This window comes from Cyprinus carpio, chromosome A6, assembly GCF_018340385.1.
Source record: "Cyprinus carpio isolate SPL01 chromosome A6, ASM1834038v1, whole genome shotgun sequence".
Lineage (NCBI taxonomy): Eukaryota > Metazoa > Chordata > Actinopteri > Cypriniformes > Cyprinidae > Cyprinus > Cyprinus carpio.
The window spans coordinates 10,082,929-10,103,904 of record NC_056577.1 but is presented as its reverse complement, the minus strand read 5'-3'; the positions used below and the strand labels follow the sequence as shown (position 1 = coordinate 10,103,904).

Below are 20,976 nucleotides of genomic sequence, written 5' to 3'. Positions count from 1 at the left end.
CAGATTCATCTGAAGTTTCATGCCATACTTTCTGCAGCATTTCCCTAGGTGCTTGTACTGCAGGGTGTTTCTCATGGACCTTCATAGCCCATAAAAGGCCTACTGTTTACCATCAAATATATGTTCTTTTGCGCATTTTATCCTTTCTTCTCATTTAAGATGGCATCTCAGTGTCTTCACTAGTGCAGATAATGCTTGTTTAGTTGGTACTATTTATTGAAGCTTTAAACCTGATACTTTTTTTTTTCTCTCTTTTTTTGCGTTTTTCCTGTCCACTTCTCTCCATGTGTTTCTAGAAAACATGTTGAAGATCATACGATAAATATATAAATCTCGACCATTTTCAAGTTCACTCATTTTAAGAAGGCTTTTCTTATTGCACCCATTAAAAATCTCTAAACGCCTTCCACAAGCCATCAATGAAGCTTATAGGACAAAATGTGTATCTGAATGCCAGAATTTTAAATAGCCCCGGTTTAGCCCCATTTATTTATGAAGTAACTCTGACGTCATCAATATAATTTATCTTAGCACCCCCACATATTGGTCTAGCCCCCCCTTAGCACAGGTCGCCGTGCCTGATGCATAATAGGATTTCCTAACTTGCTCAAGCAATAGCGCCACTGTGTGGAGAAAGGATGGTGGTGCTATGTGCTGCTATAGTACTGTTCCATAAGCTCATCGTGTTTTTGTCTTTATGTTTCTATTACCGAAGTTACAAAACACCTACCTCACTTAAAACAGGTATTTAACCTCTGCTCTCTCAGGTTTTGTTTTTCAATTTGATAGTGTTATTAATTTGAAGAATTGGGCTTTTTTTTTACGCGATTTCCTTGTATAATTATTATTATGTTTATTTTTTTACATCAATCTTCATTTAATCTCAACCAAAGAAATTAAATGAAGCTCATTGCCACCACACGAGCGCACAGTGCTGTGGTGCGCGCGCACCTGACACCTGTCACACTGTCACGAGTTTCAGGCTCTTCTGATGCACGGGAGCAGAGCGGATCTTCACGAGCGCGGGGACACACACACACACAGATCACCGAAGCTGGATCAAGCCGTCCGAAACCCTCCAAACTTCCACTGGGCCGGGCCAGCAGGCCAGCAACCGCCAATCTGGACCGATGTGCTGGCCGAGATGTCTCGACACATTTATATCAGGAATAAGATCGGCGAGGGAATCCAAGCGCCTATATTTCAGGTGACAATGTTAAGACTTGAGATAAGAAATATTTTTTACTTTTTTAATTTTGTTGAATAACTTAATATTACTAAACAAACGCTATTATTATTATATTTAATATATCAATGTAATCGTTTTAGTTGGTGTTTGCTCTAGTGTTTGCTTGGACTGTTTTGATGGATGCTAAACTGAAGTGCACTTTGTTTTCAGAGGTTTCTGCAAATGTTTTGTTTGAATGGGGCTGTCAAGGGCAGTTTGTATAATTTAAAACGCAGAGACTATAGCTACGATTAACTTTATCAAATCACATGAAATATTTCAAGCAGAAGTAACAAATTTTGCTAGTTACTTGCATTATTATTTGAGTATATAGAGAATTATTTTGGTTTGACACGAACAGTTAAGGAAGCTCATCTGACTACATAAATAACAACCCTAATTCAGTGAAATGAGCACACTGACCCACTTTTTGGTGGCCCTATTAAACAAACTTTAAAAAGAACAAGCTCTCTGTCTATCCTCAACACTACTATAGAGCCCTAGAGACCCCTAGAAATAGAAACAAATCAGACCTGGCTAATTAATGTGTCCCTGTTAGTCACCATTTTTTTGTCAGTCCACCCCATCTCTCTATTTTCTCATCCTCTCTCACTCTCCTTCTCTTTCTTGCTCTTTCAAACTTCCAGTGTTTATGTACAGCTGTATTTTTATTTATTTTATTTATTTTTTTATTTATTCCGCTCTGTAGGCCTACTTTTTCTACTTCTGCTGTTATATCAGTCCATTAATAATAATTTACATTGATGCAAGTGACTCTCATTACCGAATGAACTTCCCTCATTAATGGTCACTAATGCACTGCACAGTTTTATCTGCTGGCACCCTCCCTCCCATCACCCACATTTGGATAACTTCCATGTTTCTACACATTGTCCAGTCTAGTCATATTTTACCTATTTCTAATTGATTTCTATGCAACATTCAGTCTACATTTCTGTCTGATATTATTATTTATGTTTTGTAAGTGTTTTATAACCTTGGATCTCAGCAGGCACATTAAATGATATTTAGGTAATAAATTAAAACCTGATCATGCTGCTTATTCTGATTCTGATCTATTAATATCAAATATCAAAAATATGAGACTAATGCTAATCTTATATTCTCCAGAGTAAATGGTTGAGAAATGCTCAACCAAATCTGAAGCAATTCATTCATGTTTTCGTTATTGCTCCCTCTACAGGTCAACAGAGGAACATATTCAAGGCGTAGTCGACTGAAGAGATCTGATGGCAGCACCACCTCCACCAGTTTTATCCTGAGACAGGTAAAGAAATGGCCCATTTCTGAAAATGACCAAGCCTGTTTCTCAGAGCCAATCTGGATCAATTAAAAAATAGATTGACTCCTTTTTTGGCCTAATTAAATTATTACCTCTAGACCAGTCACTTAAACATTGGGGCTAATAATCAGACACATTTAAAGGTCAGTGAGGCAAACACATTCTTTGTCCTTATTCATTGGTTTGTTCACATAGGCTTGATGTGGTGTGATGCTTGAATTGTCAACTAAAACCTTTTTCTTCCACTCTAATCACTGTAATCACTACTCCAAGTTGTAACTGTTCATATTATTTAATGGAACTGTGAAAACATGAATTAACAATTAACAGGCACATTTTTATTAACTTACATTAACAGATTAATAAATAATTTGACAAATCTATTGCTCATATTAGTTAATGGTAGATAATACATTAACTAATGGGACCTTATTGTAAAGTGTTAGCATAACATTTAACTAACTATTGTTAACCCTTTAATTATTACACACACGCATACACATATCTGTATGTGTGTGTGGGTGTGTATGTGTGGTTTAGATTGAAAAATAGTTAGAAAGTGTGTTAATAAAAGTGGAAATGAAACTTAAAATATATTTGTTATATATTTATATATAATCCATTATATATAAATAAATATATATATATATATATCATATATACTATATATATATATATATATATATATATATATATATATATATATATATATATAATTCATTAATTGTACATATTTATACTTATTGTTTATATATTTATACCATTTAAAAAATATATATATATTTGTTTTAATTTATTTGTGTTATGTTAAACTTCGGTAAGATTTAAAAATGGAGAGAATGTATTTTTATTATATTATACATTAATTATATATTTATACATAATCAATAAAAATTAAATGAAACTTTAATTATTATTTATTACATAAATATATAATTGATTTATTGTATATATGTTTATACTTCATACTTATTATTTATATTTTTACAAATCATTTGTTTTAATTTATTCATGTTATGTTAAAACTTGGTTAGATTTGAAAATACATATGTTCGTAAAAAACAACAACAGTTAATTAGCAGAGAAAACTGCATTACTGCAAATAAAGGGGAACAACCTCAAGAAAAAAAAACTGTACATTCAAATAAAATGACAGACGGAAAGAAAGAATGAAAGAGGCAGAGGGAGGCACTCTCTCTCATCAGCGCTCACTGTCAAGGAGAACACACGTCAGCAGCAGCTCTGACTGGAATGCTGCTCGGCCAATCAGCACGCAGCTGGTCAACTGTGTCATCAGCCTGAGATTGAGGAAGGGTTCTCTCTCTCTCTTTCTCTCTTACCCTCTCTCTCTCACTCTGATGCGGGGAGCAGCGCTGTGCCGTGTGTGTGTGTGAGTGTGTTGCTGAGAGATGATGAAACGTCCGCGTCAGTGAGCCATTGGGAAGCTTCTCCCTGCCTGAGGATGTGAGAGAATTGGAGGCTGAACGAGGGATCCACTCCATCCTGCAGGCCGAGCCGTCTGCACAGGCCTGCTTTCCCTCTTTCTCTCTCTCTCTCTCTCTTTCCATCCTCTCTTACTCGTGAGGCTACTCTCACCCTTTTCTTCCCTCCTTGTTCTTCCTCTGTGGAGCAAGGGGATCGTCATCCCCCCATCAATTCTTTTTCGTGGTGGTGGCTCCCTCCTTCTTTTCCTCTTCCTCTCCCTCCTCCCCCTCTCTCTCCATCTCCACCTCCTCCTCCTCCTCTCTCTTTTTTTCTCTATTCTTCAAGAGGACCTCTTTGGAATAGCAAACCTCCATGTATGACAATTTGTACCTGCATGGATTTGAAGACTCGGAGGCGGTGAGTTATTTTTCTCGCGATCAGAATTGGCTACGGCTATATATAGTTTCTTCCCACTGGCTATATGTGTGTGTGTGTGTGCGCGTGAGCGTGCTCTTGTGTGTGTGTGTGTGTGTGTGTGTGTGTGTGTGTGTGTGTGTGCCGAACACTGGCTCAGCTGTGCTGCACATTCAGGGCCTGTGAGACTCAGTATACCATGATTTTCTAAGATGCAGCCCACCGATCTCCGTGGGTGTACTTTTGGGAGATGCTCTTCAGAGGCTTGTGTGTGTATGTCTTTCAGTATGTCTTGTTAATAGCACACATTCCCATTAAACATTCACTCCTATTCCATACGGCGCGTTTAAAGAATGCAATAGCAAAAAAAAAAAAAAAATTGTATTAAAAAAAAATAACAAAAAGCACGACTCATTTATTTTTCAGTTTGACTTTTTTTCTAGATTACAATATGTGTCTTTCCAATCATTGTAGGACCTGCCTGATCTGTTTAAGATTAAAATTGTTTAGGGTGTTATCATATAGTTAAAATTGTAACGCTTCATTTACTCTCTGGCTGTTAAGGGGGCAGAGCCTTTTCTTGCTGATGTGTAGAATGTAATGAGTCACATGGCTTAGGTGCCCCACTTGAACGCCTTAAAATGAAATCAAGCCAGAAGTCTGGAAAAGCTATCAGGGATTGTGTATGTCTAAGTTAGAGGCCCTTAGAACCCAATGTAGTTCTCATCCAATGTGTTTATTTCGATGTTCTGAATGTATAGAGACCATTTATTTAAGATACAGATAATAATCCATAATCAGGTTCCTGTGCTTTTTAAGGAAGAACATATGTGACCCTGGACCACAAAACCAATCTTAAGTGTCAATCTTTCGAAATTGTATTTTATGCATCATCTGAAAGCTGAACAAATAAGCTTTCCATTGATGTATGGTTTGTTAGGATAGGACAATAATTGGCCGAGATACAACTATTTGAAAATCTTGAATCTTGAGGGCGCAAAAAAATATTGAAAAAAATCACCTTTAAAGTTTTCCAAATGAAGTTCTTAGCAATGCATATTACTAATCCAAAATTAAGTTTTGATATATTTAAGGTAGGAAATTTACAAAATATCTTCATGGATCTTTATTTAATATCCTAATTATTTTTGGCATAAAAGAAAAATCTATAATTTTGACCGATACAATTTATTTTTGGCACTTTTTTTTTATTTTCAGTATTAACATATAGCTTTTAACTAGGGCATGATTTAAAAATCATTTAAAATATGAATCAGCAAGCATCATGTTCAAGAAACTGTTTATGTTTAAAGTTAATAATAAAATGCACACTGTATAAGTTGTGTAACTGCGTAGTCTGTTCAAACACAGACAAAAATTTGGTGACAAAAAAATTTGGTGACAAAAAAATTTGGTTACAAATTGGTTACAAATTTTTTTACTCATAAATGGTTTATAATTTCAGAATTGATTACAAAAAAAAATGCAAGTAATACATTGAGTTGAATGCGAAATTTTGAAGTATAAAGACTGAAGCAGTATTTTCTTGTAATTTACTTCAATTTTTTTTTTTTTTTTTTTCTTACAGTGTATGACTGGTTTTATATATTCTACATACTTCAAATGGAAGTCTAGGAGTATTTATATTTGTTTACCAATAAAGTACAGATTAATTTGAACCAAGTTCATTGCGCTTTGCGTTGCAAATCCAGTGAAATTGTGGATATGAAGCTTTAAAGCTAAATAAAAGCTAAATTTAGTTCATGAGAAAATATCTGTTTAACTTCATTTTGCACAACTGTCTCTCTTTATGACATTATATATGAACCTTTAAAGGCCCTCCAAAGTCACTCTTCAGCAAAAAGACTGTGTTCTCGTCAAAATCGAGGATGAAAGCCATTCATTTGAATTTTGGGGTTATTTTTTTTTTTCTTTTTTTCTTTTTTTTCTTTTGCTCACAATCATCACTTCTGCTGTGAAAGATAAGCAAACTTGTGCATTTTTTGTTTCCCGAATCAGGCATTTTGTGATTGGACTCACCGGCCTCAATTGGGTCCCTGCTGAAGTAAGCTTGTGCGGAGCGGCTGCCTTCAGGGAAAAAGTGTTTTGCCATAGGCAGCGTGCTGAAATTTTTTAGCCGACTGTGAGGCTTTTTTGCTCTCTCTCTGCCTCTCTCTCTAATGCGATATTGACCTGATCATTCTTTTCACTGACTTGAGCTAATGTTGTTTCCAAATTGGATTACCAGAATACAGCTTCCTAGCTTCACTTCACTTTGAGCATTATCTCATTAATTAGAGGACTATGTACATGCTTGTTGGATCTTCTTTATTATCTTAAAAGGGGAAAGTGTGAATACCTTACGGTATATGTTTTTATTGAGCTGATAGGGATCAGGTGCTTCTCTCTTGAACGTTATGGAGCCATCTGAGGACTTTATTTCAGGTGAAAATGTTCAGATTGTGTATTGTGAAGTTTTTCATGGTCCTGAGAAACAAGCAGTGAAGGTATGTATTCTCAAAGGAAGTGTGTTGTTGAATAAGAATGCATATCCTAGAGTCTGTTGAGTTTTTCAGAGTTTCTTTTGAGAAGTATTTGTAATCTAAATGTAGACTTATTACTGTTTGGAGTAGTTAATGAACTTTGCTGACAACTGATGGATGATAGAATCCGACAAGGAAACACATTGTTGAAATGAATGTATGGCAGAAAAAGGTGCTGGAAGCTCATAATTACACATATTTATAGTTTTTGTTTTGAAGATCATTGGTTTCTATCCAGCTGCAGATTTTTTAAGATATGTAAGTTTCATAGCCTGTTACTCAATTTAGAATTCATTATTTTTATATTTGTCTTAGACAGTGACAGATGCCTCAAGGTGAGAATCCAAATCATGGTGAGATGCCTCACAGTCCAAATCGTTTTGATATGTTGGTTACACTGTGAATGTTTTAAATCAATTATTTCTGTATATGAAAATATTTGATGACTGATGTATAATATGCTGGGTAACATTTTACATTATCGTATCCATGTTACATACTACACATTTGTGTGACAATACCAATAACAAAGTTAAATTAAAAATCACATATTAAATAAATGTCATTTGTTACCTAGTTTATTATCTAGTAAATGTATCTGTTGTCATTAAAGACTATGTAATGTAGACTGTGAACAAAAGGAGCTTACCTGAAGTCACCTTCAGCTCACAGGTGTATTTTTCTGCTTGCTTAAGGAGTATGTATCTCTGTGGCTGACAGCTCTAGTAACAGAGGTACAGGTGGGTTTTTGCTGACCTGGGTTTGCAGCGGTCTGAATAGGAAAATGAGAATCACAGACGTAATGAAAATCCAGCAGACCAGACCAATGTGAATAATGACCAAGGAAGATGGTCCAAGTGCATTGTAAAAAAATTTATAAATACATAAAGAATAAGTGAAATTTACAAATCGCAGCTGTGGTTGAAGAGACCTTTACAGTGAAAAAATATGGTCACATTTTACAGATTGACCTTAAATTTACAGTAAAAAATGTATTCAATGTACATTCACTTAATGTTACTACACTAAAGTACTAAAATCTGATTTTACCTTTATAAAAAGATAAATGCGGAGCTAAATAGTAATATACAGAAGATAATGCAATAAACGTAATTTAACAGCATAAGATGTAAACCTGAATGTACATAACTGATAAGACAAAACTAAACACTGTAATTTCACAAATTTCATTTTTTTTTCACTGTAAAGTACGACTTGTTCTTTTCGCTTCCAAAAACTGTATATTTAGCAGTATTTTACTGAACAAAAGTGTCCCATTAGATCTATTACAGTTTTTCACCATGCAGAGTAAGGAAACTTATCGTTAACAGATTAACAGGTTTTTAGTGTAGCATATTTGCAGTCTTTTACTATTGAAATTTTGATCATATTTTACAGTGTGGATGGTCTGATCTTTTTTTATGCACAAATGTTGTCAAATGTCAAAATTGTTTCAGGTAAATCTCTTTTCTGGCATTCTCATATTTGAAATGTGGGTCTTATTTTCCACTTTTGTACCATTTTGAACCACTTCGAGGTTGTGCAAGGTTTCTTAACCACAAAACAATCATTATTCAATTTAGCATGAGATTTTTTTTTCCCTAATTCTGACCTGTAAGATTAAACAGTTTTTGATACTCCATCTTTAAGAATTCTATATGTGACCCAAGACCACAAAAACAGTCATAAGGGTCAATTTCTCGAAATTGAGATGTATACATCATCTGAAAGCTGAATAAATAAGCTTTCCTTTGATATATGGTTTGTTAGGATAGGACAATATTTGGCCGAGATACAACTATTTGAATATCTGGAATCTGAGGGTGCAAAAAAATCTAAATACTGAGAAAATCACCGTTAAAGTTGTCTAAATTAAGTTCTTAGGAATGCATATTACTAATCAAAAATTAGGTTTTGATATGTTTACAGTAGGAAATTTACTAAATATCTTCATGAAACATGATCTTTACTTAATATCCTGATGATTTTTGGCATAAAAGAAAAATCTATCATTTTGACCGATACAATGTTTTTTTGGCTATTGCTAATAATATACCCCAGCGACTTAAGACTGGTTTTGTGGTCCAGGGTCATATATGTAAATTTAATCAGTTATGATTTGTTTTACATAGTGGGATATCACAGTCTGCCATTCGTCAGGGCGTGCCAAGTATCTAAATACTGAATAAATACTGACATGCCAGAGGTCATATATTTATGTGCTGAAAATTCAGAAAACATTCAGAAGTTTCAGTAATTGGTTAATCAGCAAAATCAGCAATTTTTATGAATTGCCTTCTTTATAGCCATGACCAGACCTCAAACATGCAAGTAATGTAGTATGTGCTGTCTGTTCGCAGGGTTCAGCTGATTCCTACACTAGCAGGCCGTCTGATTCAGATGTGTCGTTGGAGGAGGAGAGGCCGGAGGGGGTTAGTCAGGGCCGGCAGGAGCGAGAACAACAGGCTGCACTGCAGCTGGAGAGGGCAAAGGTGAGGACAGACACAAATCCCACTTACTATGTATTAATCAGCATATGGAATACCATAGGAATTCCAGGATAATAGGGTGGACACATCTATAACAGTGTGGACAATGTTGATTATGATTACACTTATAAAATAAGTAGAATTTATAATATAAGTACAATTAAATTAAAAATTCTTATGTCCACCCTATTTGTTGTATATCCACTCCACTGAGTCAATGAGGTGGACAAGAACAGGCTGTACATTTAGTGTGTAAAAATAGACATTAGCAAACACATTTAAAGTGCATATTTTAGCAAACACATTTAAATTGCATATTGTATCTACATGCACAAATGTCTAACATTACAAAATAAAGGAAAACATTAATATAGCCAACATCAATCCTAAGTTAAAAGTCACAGTAACAGAATGGGCATACATACATACATATATATATAAAATTTATTTATTTATTTTATTCTAAAAACATCAATTTACAGGCCAAAGCGGTGGCCTTTGCCGTGAAAACAAATGTCAGTTACTGTGGTGCGCTGGATGAAGATGTGCCTGTGCCAGGAACTGCCATCTCATTTGATGCAAAAGACTTCCTGCACATCAAAGAGGTACTGTGGCTTGCTGGCCCATTAGTGAACAGGTCACTGCTGATTCAGATTCACTGATGACTTTGAATATAGAAAAATGCCAGGAGGGGATAAAGTCTTTTTCCCAGCTTTTATTTCTTTTGTCCTTTTCTGTGCTCCATATGCAGAAGTTTAATAATGACTGGTGGATTGGGAGGCTGGTGAAAGAAGGCTGTGAGATTGGTTTTATCCCCAGTCCTCTGAAGCTGGAGAATATCAGAGCACAGCTGGAACAGAAGAAAAGCCGTGTACAAGGGTAAGCAGACAGAGAACACACTTACCTAGGTGAATGGAGCATTTGATTTTCCACAACCTCTTAGTCCTTAATATTCTATCTGTTTATCAACCTGGCAATAAAAACTTGGAAAATTAATATGTCCACCCTATTTGTTGTATATCCACTCCACTGAGTCAATGAGGTGGACAAGAACAGGCTGTACATTTAGTGTGTAAAAATAGACATTAGCAAACACATTCAAATTGCATATTATATCTACATTTACAAATGTCCAAAAATGTGTACCACTACATTTTTCTAGGCTCATTTGTATGTTATGCAATCTTTGATCCATTAATAAAAAGTTTTTAATGCCATTTCAATGTGTAGAAAACAAAATGCTCTATAGGTACTATGCTCTATAGGAATTGCTATTCTATAGGTACAGCAGATACCATAGCTTGTTGATACAGCAACAAAATATTAAGTCTTATTATAGGATACAAGAGACATTATGAAAAAAGATTTGGAATTATTCTTAAAATATTCCATTCCAAAATGAAATAAGGGTGGTGGGTTTCAAGAACAGATATGGCATTATAAAGAAAATTGACTTTACAGATATGGCATTATAAAGAATATTGACTTTCAGTCACTCAGTTAATCTGGGAGCATGACATTGCTTGAATGGTGGGTTTGCATTTCAGTTTCACACCAGATCTGAATTTTCACCCTTTGTTGTTTTTTTCTCCAGTTGCCTGTTACTTTATGTAATCAGGACTGTTATCTTGGCCAAAAACATCATGACTTGAATTTGAACCCGATTGTGCATTTATCACAGATTACTGTACTTTCACTGTTGCTCATAATCATCATGTCTTAGCTATAGAAATGCAGAACCAGAGCCAGACTTTTGAGTATCTGCATAAAGTCCAGTCTACAGTGCAGTTTATTCTGGCCAGGAACATCCACTGAATCTGTCTGTCAGCATCCATGTGTTTTTTGTTTGTTTGTTTTGTTTTGTTTGTTTTTGTTTTCCTTTGCTTTGATTTGTTTTTCATTTATTTTGCTTTGCTTTGCTTTTTTTTGTTTGTTTTTTGTTTTGCTTTGCTTTGCTTTGCTTTGTTTTGTGTGTTGTGTTGTATTTTGTTTTGTTTTGTGTGTTGTGTTTTGTTTTTTGTTTTGTTTTGTTTTGTGTGACATTTAAAGACTGGAAAAATATTAAATGATTCAATCGAGAGAGTTTAAATATTGGTGCCACAGTTTTTGCAAGCAGTTGTAGAACTGGCACTGAAGGAATACATTTTATGGTAAGAATTAGAAATAAATATAGATTGTTTTTCTTGGACAGAATATACATTTGTGCACATAGGATATAGTGTTTCAGCTATATATATTTTTCTGGGACATTTCCTTCGAAAATTAAATTTAACCACCATGTCCTCAGCGGTCTATGGAGACTCCTATGTTAGTTGGTGCATCCCAACACACGACACCTTTAATGGATCTTTGGCACTGACATTGTATCTCCAGCAGCTACAGCAAGAAAACAGTAATGGCAAACCACTGCTTCTCACTCAGGGCTGTGTATATGCTAATAGGGCAGAAAGTGTCACAAATGGGCCGGACTTTCCCCGAATATGATGTCAAAGTAGTGGGAAATCTGGAGCTGCTAGTGGAGAGACTGTTTATGATTTATAGGTATTATAAAACAATGAGTGGGTGGATTTTTACCATTATAGGCTGGTTGTTTTCACACACTGCAGCCACCTTATAAAAGTGATCTTTGCATTCTATGGCACCTTTAAAGATTCAGTGCTATTAACCTCGCAAACATTGTTCATTGTGCCAGCCTGGTACTACAGTATATAAACAAGCTTTTTTTTTTTTCAGGTAGGCTTATACAAATGTTTGCACCCTGGAAATTACTAGGAAACCAATTAGATTTAAGCTTACAATTTTGGAGAGCTCTTTCCATTTTAGTAATATTCATCAGATGGTCTATGGGTCTGAGGCTGAGACTACCAAATGAAAGACCCAGTATCAAATTATGAGACAATTTACTTAAAACTTGAAATGATCCAAAAGTACAGGAATATATAGAGCTTTAGAGTAGTCCACTTGTGTGTTCAGACACAGTGACTAAAAATGTTCTATCTCTGTCTCTGTTTGTCTGCTCATTTCTTTAGTAAGTCCAGTGGAAGCTCCTCCTCTAGTTTGGGGGATGTGATGTCATCAGGTGAGCCAATGAGCTGTTGGGGGTGGGGCTTTATGAGATGGGGGTGGGGTTACAGGAATCTCCCCGAAAAAAACGGAATCGTAGGCAATTCATCAGTGGATGATTTTACTTCAACACTGTCCTGCGTAAGGCTAAAGATCAAACATGCAGCTTCTTGTGAGCATGGGACAGTGGACCATGAATGACTTGAATGGCTTTCTCACATTTGTAGAACTTGCTAATACTTTATTCTGACTTCCCTTCTTTTTCCTCTCTATTTTTAGGCAAGCAGAAACAGAAAGTGGTAAGTGTGTCCACACGATGGAAGAATCGTCACCTAACCTTCCTGTCCAGTCATTGAAGAGATGTATTTCTGCCACCACTGTCCTAAACTCAAATTCCTCTCTGCACTCATTCCTCAAAACGACTCTCATTGTGACATACTTTGACCATGCTGTGCTGTGTTATTTACCTATGATCTCATCTGCAGACTGAACATGTGACTCCCTATGATGTTGTGCCTTCCATGAGGCCTGTGGTGCTCGTTGGGCCATCACTGAAAGGATATGAGGTGGGTTGTACTAAATGATGTGGTGGAGGTATATCGTCATCAAACTTGGGTTTCTGTTTTTGATAGAAAAATGCTTTTGTCAAAGATCGATCTGTAGTGTTTTTTTCAGGTGAATCAGCGAATTCATCATAAAATAACATGGAACAGAAAATTCCTCCTTCAAGGCCGTAGAGCTGCCGTTCTTTGTTTATGACTGGCTGCGTGTCTGTGTGTGCGCATTTTGGGTTATTGATACCAGCAAAATATAATATCTATTCCAGTCTCTCCATCTCTTCACACAGAGAAAACAAAAACATACTCCTCCTCTCCGCCGTTCAGTTACCAAGGCAACAACCTTCCGGGGTCCAAGAGACGTCAGTGCTAGAAAGTAGAGCACGGTTTGAAATTAGAAAGAGACAGAAAAGGGAGAGAATAACATGAACAGTGATGGAGGGAGGGAATCGTTGAGAAGAATGAAGGCATGCAATAGACGAAGACAAGGCGAGACAGTGAAGTAGAGAAAGTAAATAAAGAAAACAAGCTCCTTTGCAATTTATCGGGCGTAACTGGATGCAGATTTGATTTTTTTTTTTTTAAGGATTTCATTTATTTACGCAGCTGCTTGGTGTATAAATTATAGGGAGGCTTGTTTTTTTGAGACTAAGTAAGTTTTTGAGTTGATGAGGCAGGAGTTTTGTTCCTTAAAATTAAATTGAATCTTTAGCTCTGTTCCAAAAACTGCCTCGCTCCCTACAGCTGCAGTAAGTGGAATCTTATAAGTGACCAATTTGGAATGCTCAACATATGCAGCACTTTGCACAGGAGAATTGACTAGCAATTATTAGAGTGCAATAATCGGGTTCTTAAAGTAAATCCCTTTCATTTTTTTCATTAGGGAAATTAATTTTAAATGATAGCTCATAAACCTTTAAAGACATTATTTCAATTTATTTTTTAAATAACTGTGTTTGACAGAAGAATTCCTCGTGAAAAATACATTACCCGTTACCCAGAAATCTCAACCAACTGAAGAACCGTGATAGATAGATAGATAGATAGATAGATAGATAGATAGATAGATAGATAGATAGATAGATAGATAGATAGATATTGTTTTAGAACAGATCAAATAGTATTTAAATATGAAGTTATGTAAATATGAATTTATCATGTAAAGTAATATAAATACACTTTTAACTACATTCTAGTCATTCTAAATCACACTGAATTACTCTTTCTATCTTTTGTACAGGTCACTGATATGATGCAGAAAGCTCTTTTTGACTTCTTGAAACACCGGTTTGATGGCAGGTAAGTAAAAAAATTGTTTTATAGATTTCATTATGTTCCTGCACATCACTTAGAAATTTAAAATACAGAATAATTTGTAAGAAACAAGCTAAGGTGGCTCATATGTTATAATGAGAGGTTTTCACTGCAGCTAACTACAGATAATGTATTTATTGTCCTAGGATAACTATCACGCGTGTGACTGCAGATATCTCACTGGCAAAGAGATCAGTGCTTAACAATCCCAGCAAGAGAGCCATTATTGAGCGCTCAAATACCAGATCCAGCCTTGGTAAGACACAGAAAGGCCCGAAACATACCTCAAGGAAGGTTATTAAAAAGAAATATTCCAGGTTAAATTCAAGTTTTGGTCACTAGTATCTGAGACATGTAATCAGTTACCATAGAAAATAATTTTGTTCTCCTTAGTTTATGAATACAAGGAAAGCTATATGTACATTAATGCATTTACTGTTCAAGTCTATGGTTCTAAGTGTACTGTAAAGGCCCGTTCACAGCAAGGACGATAACTATAAAGATAACGATAAAGATATAGTTCTAAAAATCGTTCTCAATATTAAAGAATATCAGAGTCCACACCACAACTATAATGATAAAGACAAAGAGAAACAATATTGTTGAAATCCCTTTCAAAAAATTTTTTTTTCCAGCTGATGAACGATAAAAAAATTGACAGCCAATCAGAATCCATCCTGCTGTGACGAGCTTGAGAATTTAAAGCGGCAGACTAGCATTCGCTTAAAATAAACAGAAGATATCGTTAGCTGGTGTGGACGCTGATGTCGTTATTTTATAGTTATCGTTCTTGGTGTGAACGGGGCTTAAGTCTAAATGTACTGGAAGATTTAAAAGAAAACTGTTTTTTTTTTTGGTGTTTCGACTGAATTGTTCAACACAAAAATAGCAGTGTCTGCTAACAAAATAAATATAGTCAATTTTGATTTCATGTGTACTTTAACCTAGAATATTCCTTTAACATACTGCCATCAAATGCAATATCAAAATGAGTCACTTCTCTTTTTGTTCTATTAGTGTGCGAACTGTAGACTGATAACTCTTTGTGTGATATACATGTACAGCTGAGGTACAGAGCGAGATTGAGCGCATATTTGAACTCGCTCGCTCGCTCCAGCTGGTTGTGTTGGACGCAGACACCATCAACCATCCTGCTCAGCTACTGAAGACTTCACTAGCCCCCATTATCGTCCATGTCAAAGTGTCCTCGCCAAAGGTGTGACATTCAGAGACACTCGTGTCATGGTTTTAGTGTTGCATTAGAGAAAGACGAATCAAACTTCAAAATCTGATTGTGTAATCAACTCTTCTGTCTTGTAGGTCCTTCAGCGGCTCGTCAAATCTAGAGGAAAGTCACAGAGTAAACACCTCAATGTACAGCTCGTAGCCGCAGATAAACTAGCACAGTGTCCTCCGGTGTGTCTTCTCTTATGGAAGAAAAATAAAGAAATTACTCCAGTTTTACACAATTTTAACATAGTCTTATGTTTGTGTGTATGTGTTCCTCTTTAACAGGAGATGTTTGACATCATCTTGGATGAGAATCAGTTGGAAGATGCATGTGAGCACCTGGCTGAGTATCTTGAGGCGTACTGGAAGGCAACCCACACCTCCAGCAGTACCCCACTCAACCCTCTGCTGGGCAGAAACCTCGGCCCTGCTGCCCTGGCCCCTTACACTACGTCTGCCATATCCGGCTTGCAGGTACGCAAACACACACACACACACACTAGAGATAATAGGCATTTTTAAGGTGTTTATAGACTTTATAATCAATACAAAGATATTTGGTAAATTTTTTTTTGAATTTACAAAGCTAAATCACCAATATGTTTTAATTGGTTAATCATTGATCCATTTTAAATAGTCCTGTGGTGGGTTTTAAAAGTTTTATACAAATATTCTATTTAGACTTTCAATTAATATAATGTCATAAAATCTGATATAATAATAGAAAAATTATGTTGTATAAAATAAAATGTTGCATAAAATAAATTGTATTTATTCAAAATAGAAATCTTTAGTAACAATACAAGTTTTACTATCTTTTTCTATCAAAAAAATAAGAAAGAAAAATGAAAGGTAGTGTGTATTGTTACAAAAAATTCAGTTAATGCTGTTTTTTTGTTTGTTTGTTTTTTACTGTTTGTTCATCAAGGAATATTAAGCAGCACACCTGTTTTCAACATTAATAATAAATCAGCATATTAACATGATTTCTGATGGATAACATAACATTGAAGACTGATGAAATTTCAGCTTTGCCACCGCAGGAATAAATTATATTTTAAAACCATTATTTTAAATTGTAATAACATATCACAATATTAGTTTTTACTGTATTTTGATCAAATACATGCAGCCTTGATGAGCATAAGACACAAAAACATAAAAAATCTTGCTGATCCCAAACTTTCAAACAGTAGTGTTTAATGTTTTTGAAAGAAGTCTCTTCTGCTTACCTGGGCTTCATTTGTTTGATCAAAAATATGGTTCAGACAGTAATATTGTCAAATGAATGTTTTCAATTTTAATTTATTTTAAGTTTATTCCTGTGATGGCAAAGCTGATTTCTCAGCAACATTTTTTCAGGGTTATTTAATGAATAGAAAGTTCAAAAGAACAGCATTTATTTGAAATAGAGTATTTTGTAAACATTATATATATATATATATATAATTTTTATTTTTTTTTAACGTTTAAACGGTAGTGATTATATTAAATAGATAAAAACATAATACTAGTGCAGGCTCTTACTTTATTTGGTACTTGTACATCAGAATCAACAGGGGCAAAAAACACGGCATGCCAACCACACTGGGGACCACTCCACCCCCAACGAACGCCGCAACCTGATGACCTCAGACGAGAACTACCACAACGAACGAGCGCACAAGGGACGGAACCGAGGCTCCTCTGGCTCACAGCACGGAGGAAGCGGACGAGACCACCACTACATGGAAGAGCAGCAGGGCTACCAGGACCCCTACCAGGACACCTACAAGCCCCACCGCAACCGCAGTTCCCCAGGCAGCTACAGCCAGGACTCACGACACCGGCTCTGAGCCACCCTGCCCCGATTCGTCCTCCAAGCCTGAGCCACAGAGCCACTGAGCCAAGATGGCTTCTGTCCAGAATTGTATACATCTTCCATTACATTTTCATTTTGTTAGGGTCTCTTGAGCTACAAAGCAGAAACTGTTTAAACCCTTCTGAACCTTCACCATCTGACCAAAGCCTGCATTTACGTCTGCTTATACAAGGCTCAACGTGTCTGCCTGGGAAAAGGGAACCTTTCAACATGAAATGGAGCAGAAATGTTACAGTTGTTATGCTTTCACATGTTAATATGCTTGTTGATTTTTTTTGTTTTGTCGATTCTGTTGCACAAGGGCAGGTTTTACTTCTTCTACCAAGCAACCATTTAACGTCAAAACGGAATGATTGGTTGGTCCTTAAAAGCAAATATTCTGTGAAGCTAGCAATAGCCGAGAATCAGAGAGTTGTAAAGGGTGTATACAGGATCCCTGAAAACTGAACAAGGAGCTCAGTTAGTCTTTGTTATGTCATTATTGCCAGCATGTTACCTGACCGCATGCTTCCCCTTTCATTAGTGCATAACTTGAGCGGACATAGGATGATGCTCTGATCATTGCCCATAAGCAGGCCCCCAGGAAAGTGGCTGACAAACTGGAACATTTCAGTAATGTAACACAAACCTACTGCCAGCCGTCTTTTCTTACAGAAATGGAAACTTTAAAACCATGATCTTGGAGTTTTCCAAAGCCTCGAAATCCTAGGCTGTGGAATTTCCACATAAATTCTGCCATAAATAGCAGGAATCTTAGATTCGGCCACAGCCAGCCAGTCATCTCTACAGGTTAGCATGGTGTACTACATTCTAGCCCATGGAGTCATTTCTTACCAGGCATTATTTTCTAGTTAGGAAGACAGCTTAAATGGATCCATAACATAGGAATGATGAATAAAAGTGTTGCTGTGAGCTAGTCCTCAGTAAAGTTAGCAAGAATTGACATCTTATGATTAGTTTTCATCATTTAAAAGCTGAAATTATGGCACTTTGGTACACTGTAATTTAAATAGATCTCAAGGGTGCTTGGTGTCTATAAAAAAGACCATTTTCCTTAGCACTACATGTAACTCTAGGATGAACGGGTCAATTTAGTTCTTTAGGAGTGACTGGCACCCTGTGCTCCACCCTGCCAACTGGAGCTGCCGCCATCCGGTCCACTTCAGCAGATATGCAGTGACCTCCTCTAACCGCTCCGGGGTGGCTCGCCACATCTCAAATGCTACAGACTAAACCCGACCCTGTCATTCTTCTACTCATACATTTTCAGTGTGAAAGGGACTGGCAGAGGACAAGTAGATCCTCAACATGTGGAAGCAGTTCAGACCTGGAACTGAAACTTACAGACCCAAGGTCTTGGCAAACCATGGATTTCCTCGCCTGCATATTCTCGCCTTATTGATTAATGCTAGTTTGTGCATTTTCAAAAGAATACATTTTAAAGAAAAAATAATCTCGGAAAAACTAAGGACCACAACGAGTACATTCTGTATTGCATTTGTCTATGAGCATGCTTCTCTGTTAATTATGAGGATGAATGAACTTGAGGAATTTGGCAGTCGATTCCCATTTGTCTAAAAAAAAAAAAAAAATGAATCTCTGAATTTGCTGCCTGAGACAATCAGATGGAACTTCTCTGTAAAACCGGAACGTTGTTCATACCTTTCCATCATCCTGCCCTCTCCTGTTTCACAGCAGCTTCATTTGAGGTCCAGATAAAAGAATAAAAATGTGTTTTTCCTTTCCTTCCAATTTTTTTTTTTTTTTTTTTTTTTTTTTGTGAAAGTTTTTTTTTTTTTTTTTTTTTTTTTTTTGTGCATGCATATCATTTTAATTTATAACAAATTTGAAAGACAATGTTTTATGGAATATAATTGTGTAAAAGGCAAATCAAGCAGTATTTAAGTTCTTTTACAAAAAAGAAAAGAAGAAAAAATAAATGGTCATTTTGAAACTGTGTCATATTTATTTATTTATTTTAGAATTTTTGTAGCCATCAGTTTATTAGCATTTCAAAGGCCATACCAGGTTAAGGAGACAGTAAAATGAATGACTAAACAGGTGCATTTTGAAAAGTTGTTTTAAAAGTACATTTCTGTGTGATTTTAAGCGTCAAAAAGACTGCATTGTACCATCTCAAGCTACCATTAATATGAATTATGCTATGTAAAGGTTTACAAGGCTCAAACTCACACCTGTTTGTTACAAATAGCCAAATTTCTATCAACAAATGCTTACTGTACAAAATAATGGTAACAGGGCTAACAGGAATAGATATTTCTTTGACCTCACAGAGCTCATCTCTTTTCAGGAAGCCACATTTGAAAATACAGAAAATTAATGAATGTTTTTCTTAGTGTGGCAACAATGTAACGGAAAAAAAATAGAGCAGAACAGACTGTAATAGAACAAAGCTGTCATCAGCTATTAAAAAGCTAAAATTACACTGTTAAAGGACACAAGAGACACGCATTAGTAAAGTGACCAAGATATTGTAAGGCCACAACAACCAAAGAAAGCAACTTGTGTTATTATTAACTTCATTAAATAAATGTTGTATTCTTGCGCAAGTGGAATATTATACTAAATAAATAAGTTCCTGAATTTCGGCTTTGTTGCCTCTAGATGGCATATAAAGCACAATAAGTTTTTACTGATGATCTTAAAAATTAAAAGCTAGGCAATTAAATCTTTAAAAATATTTAAAGTGACTGTCGGCACGGAAATATCAAATCTTATTTGCAGGGAATACACTAGTAAAAAGTTTAGACTCTGAATGAGCAAGTGATGGCAACATTTTCATTTTTGGCTGAACGATCCCTTTAAGCTTCAGTAAAAACATTATTGAGAGAATGTCCAATGTGTGCAGAGCTGTATCTACACAACAGAAGGCGACTCTTAAGGTACAACTAAATATACTTACAAAACTTTAATTAATACTTTGATGACTTTATAAGAATTCTAATATTAGAAAATAAAAATAATAGTCAGATGTGTCCAAGTGTTGCCTACATCGCAGTGGCTTTCTGACAAAGCAGATCATGCGACCTAAAGAAAGTTCACACTAAAAACATTTCTTGTTATGAACAGTAGGGAGCGGTATTGTCTTGATTCTCGCTGATGACCCTCACCATTAGCAACCTCTCTCCCTCCACTTCTTCTAAAGGCACTTTAGATTAAAGGCACTTTGTAGTGTAGAATGCTTTAAAGACGCAGTTGGACTGAATGTTCCCTTTGTTGTGTTAAGGACGTAGACATCATGTGTTTAACATGTTTAAAAGTAGAACATTAATTAAATATTATGGCCTTGGTTCATCCAGCTTGTTTATCAGTCTGACAGAAATATCCCCCTTTACTGTTCTCTGGCTCCAGATATTCTTTAATAGGGCTTGTTATGTGAGAAAATAACAATAGTAGGATTACTGTGAAGCGAATCTGCTGTTTAATGCACAACGCTTTAAAATAAGTGCTTTTGGCTTTGCTGATTACATCAACACCTACTTTTTAAGGAAAGTGCTCTTTGTGGTTGCCAGGCAACATTTAATGTTC

General features: G+C 35.8%; 1 protein-coding gene across 3 annotated transcripts; it reads left to right on the top strand.

The window, feature by feature from the left end:
• Positions 1-993: 993 nt before the first annotated feature.
• Positions 994-19,216, top strand: LOC109056079 (voltage-dependent L-type calcium channel subunit beta-4-like). 3 transcript variants are annotated; one of them, XM_042757973.1, is made up of 14 exons: positions 994-1,207; positions 2,433-2,516; positions 9,274-9,405; positions 9,885-10,007; positions 10,154-10,281; positions 12,432-12,481; positions 12,745-12,764; positions 12,951-13,031; positions 14,263-14,321; positions 14,483-14,592; positions 15,401-15,552; positions 15,657-15,752; positions 15,852-16,040; positions 17,117-19,216. In XM_042757973.1, exons 1-14 carry the CDS (start codon positions 1,145-1,147, stop codon positions 17,399-17,401), a joined length of 1,572 nt encoding a protein of 523 aa, XP_042613907.1. In that variant the 5' UTR covers positions 994-1,144; the 3' UTR covers positions 17,402-19,216. The 3 variants fall into 3 exon arrangements, with proteins under 3 accessions (XP_042613907.1, XP_042613908.1, XP_042613909.1); XM_042757974.1 differs by lacking the exon at positions 12,432-12,481 and having other exon boundaries at positions 12,746-12,764; XM_042757975.1 differs by lacking the exons at positions 994-1,207; positions 2,433-2,516 and adding an exon at positions 3,811-4,373.
• Positions 19,217-20,976: the final 1,760 nt, after the last annotated feature.

What these genes read in the sequence shown, in the direction of transcription:
- LOC109056079 (XM_042757973.1), top strand. Translation starts at nt 1,145, where the DNA reads ATGTCTCGACACATTTATATCAGGAATAAGATCGGCGAGGGAATCCAA. An exon ending in AAACACCGGTTTGATGGCAG is followed by an intron (nt 14,322 to 14,482) that starts GTAAGTAAAAAA and finishes TTATTGTCCTAG; the next exon opens with GATAACTATCACGCGTGTGA. An exon ending in AAATACCAGATCCAGCCTTG is followed by an intron (nt 14,593 to 15,400) that starts GTAAGACACAGA and finishes ATACATGTACAG; the next exon opens with CTGAGGTACAGAGCGAGATT.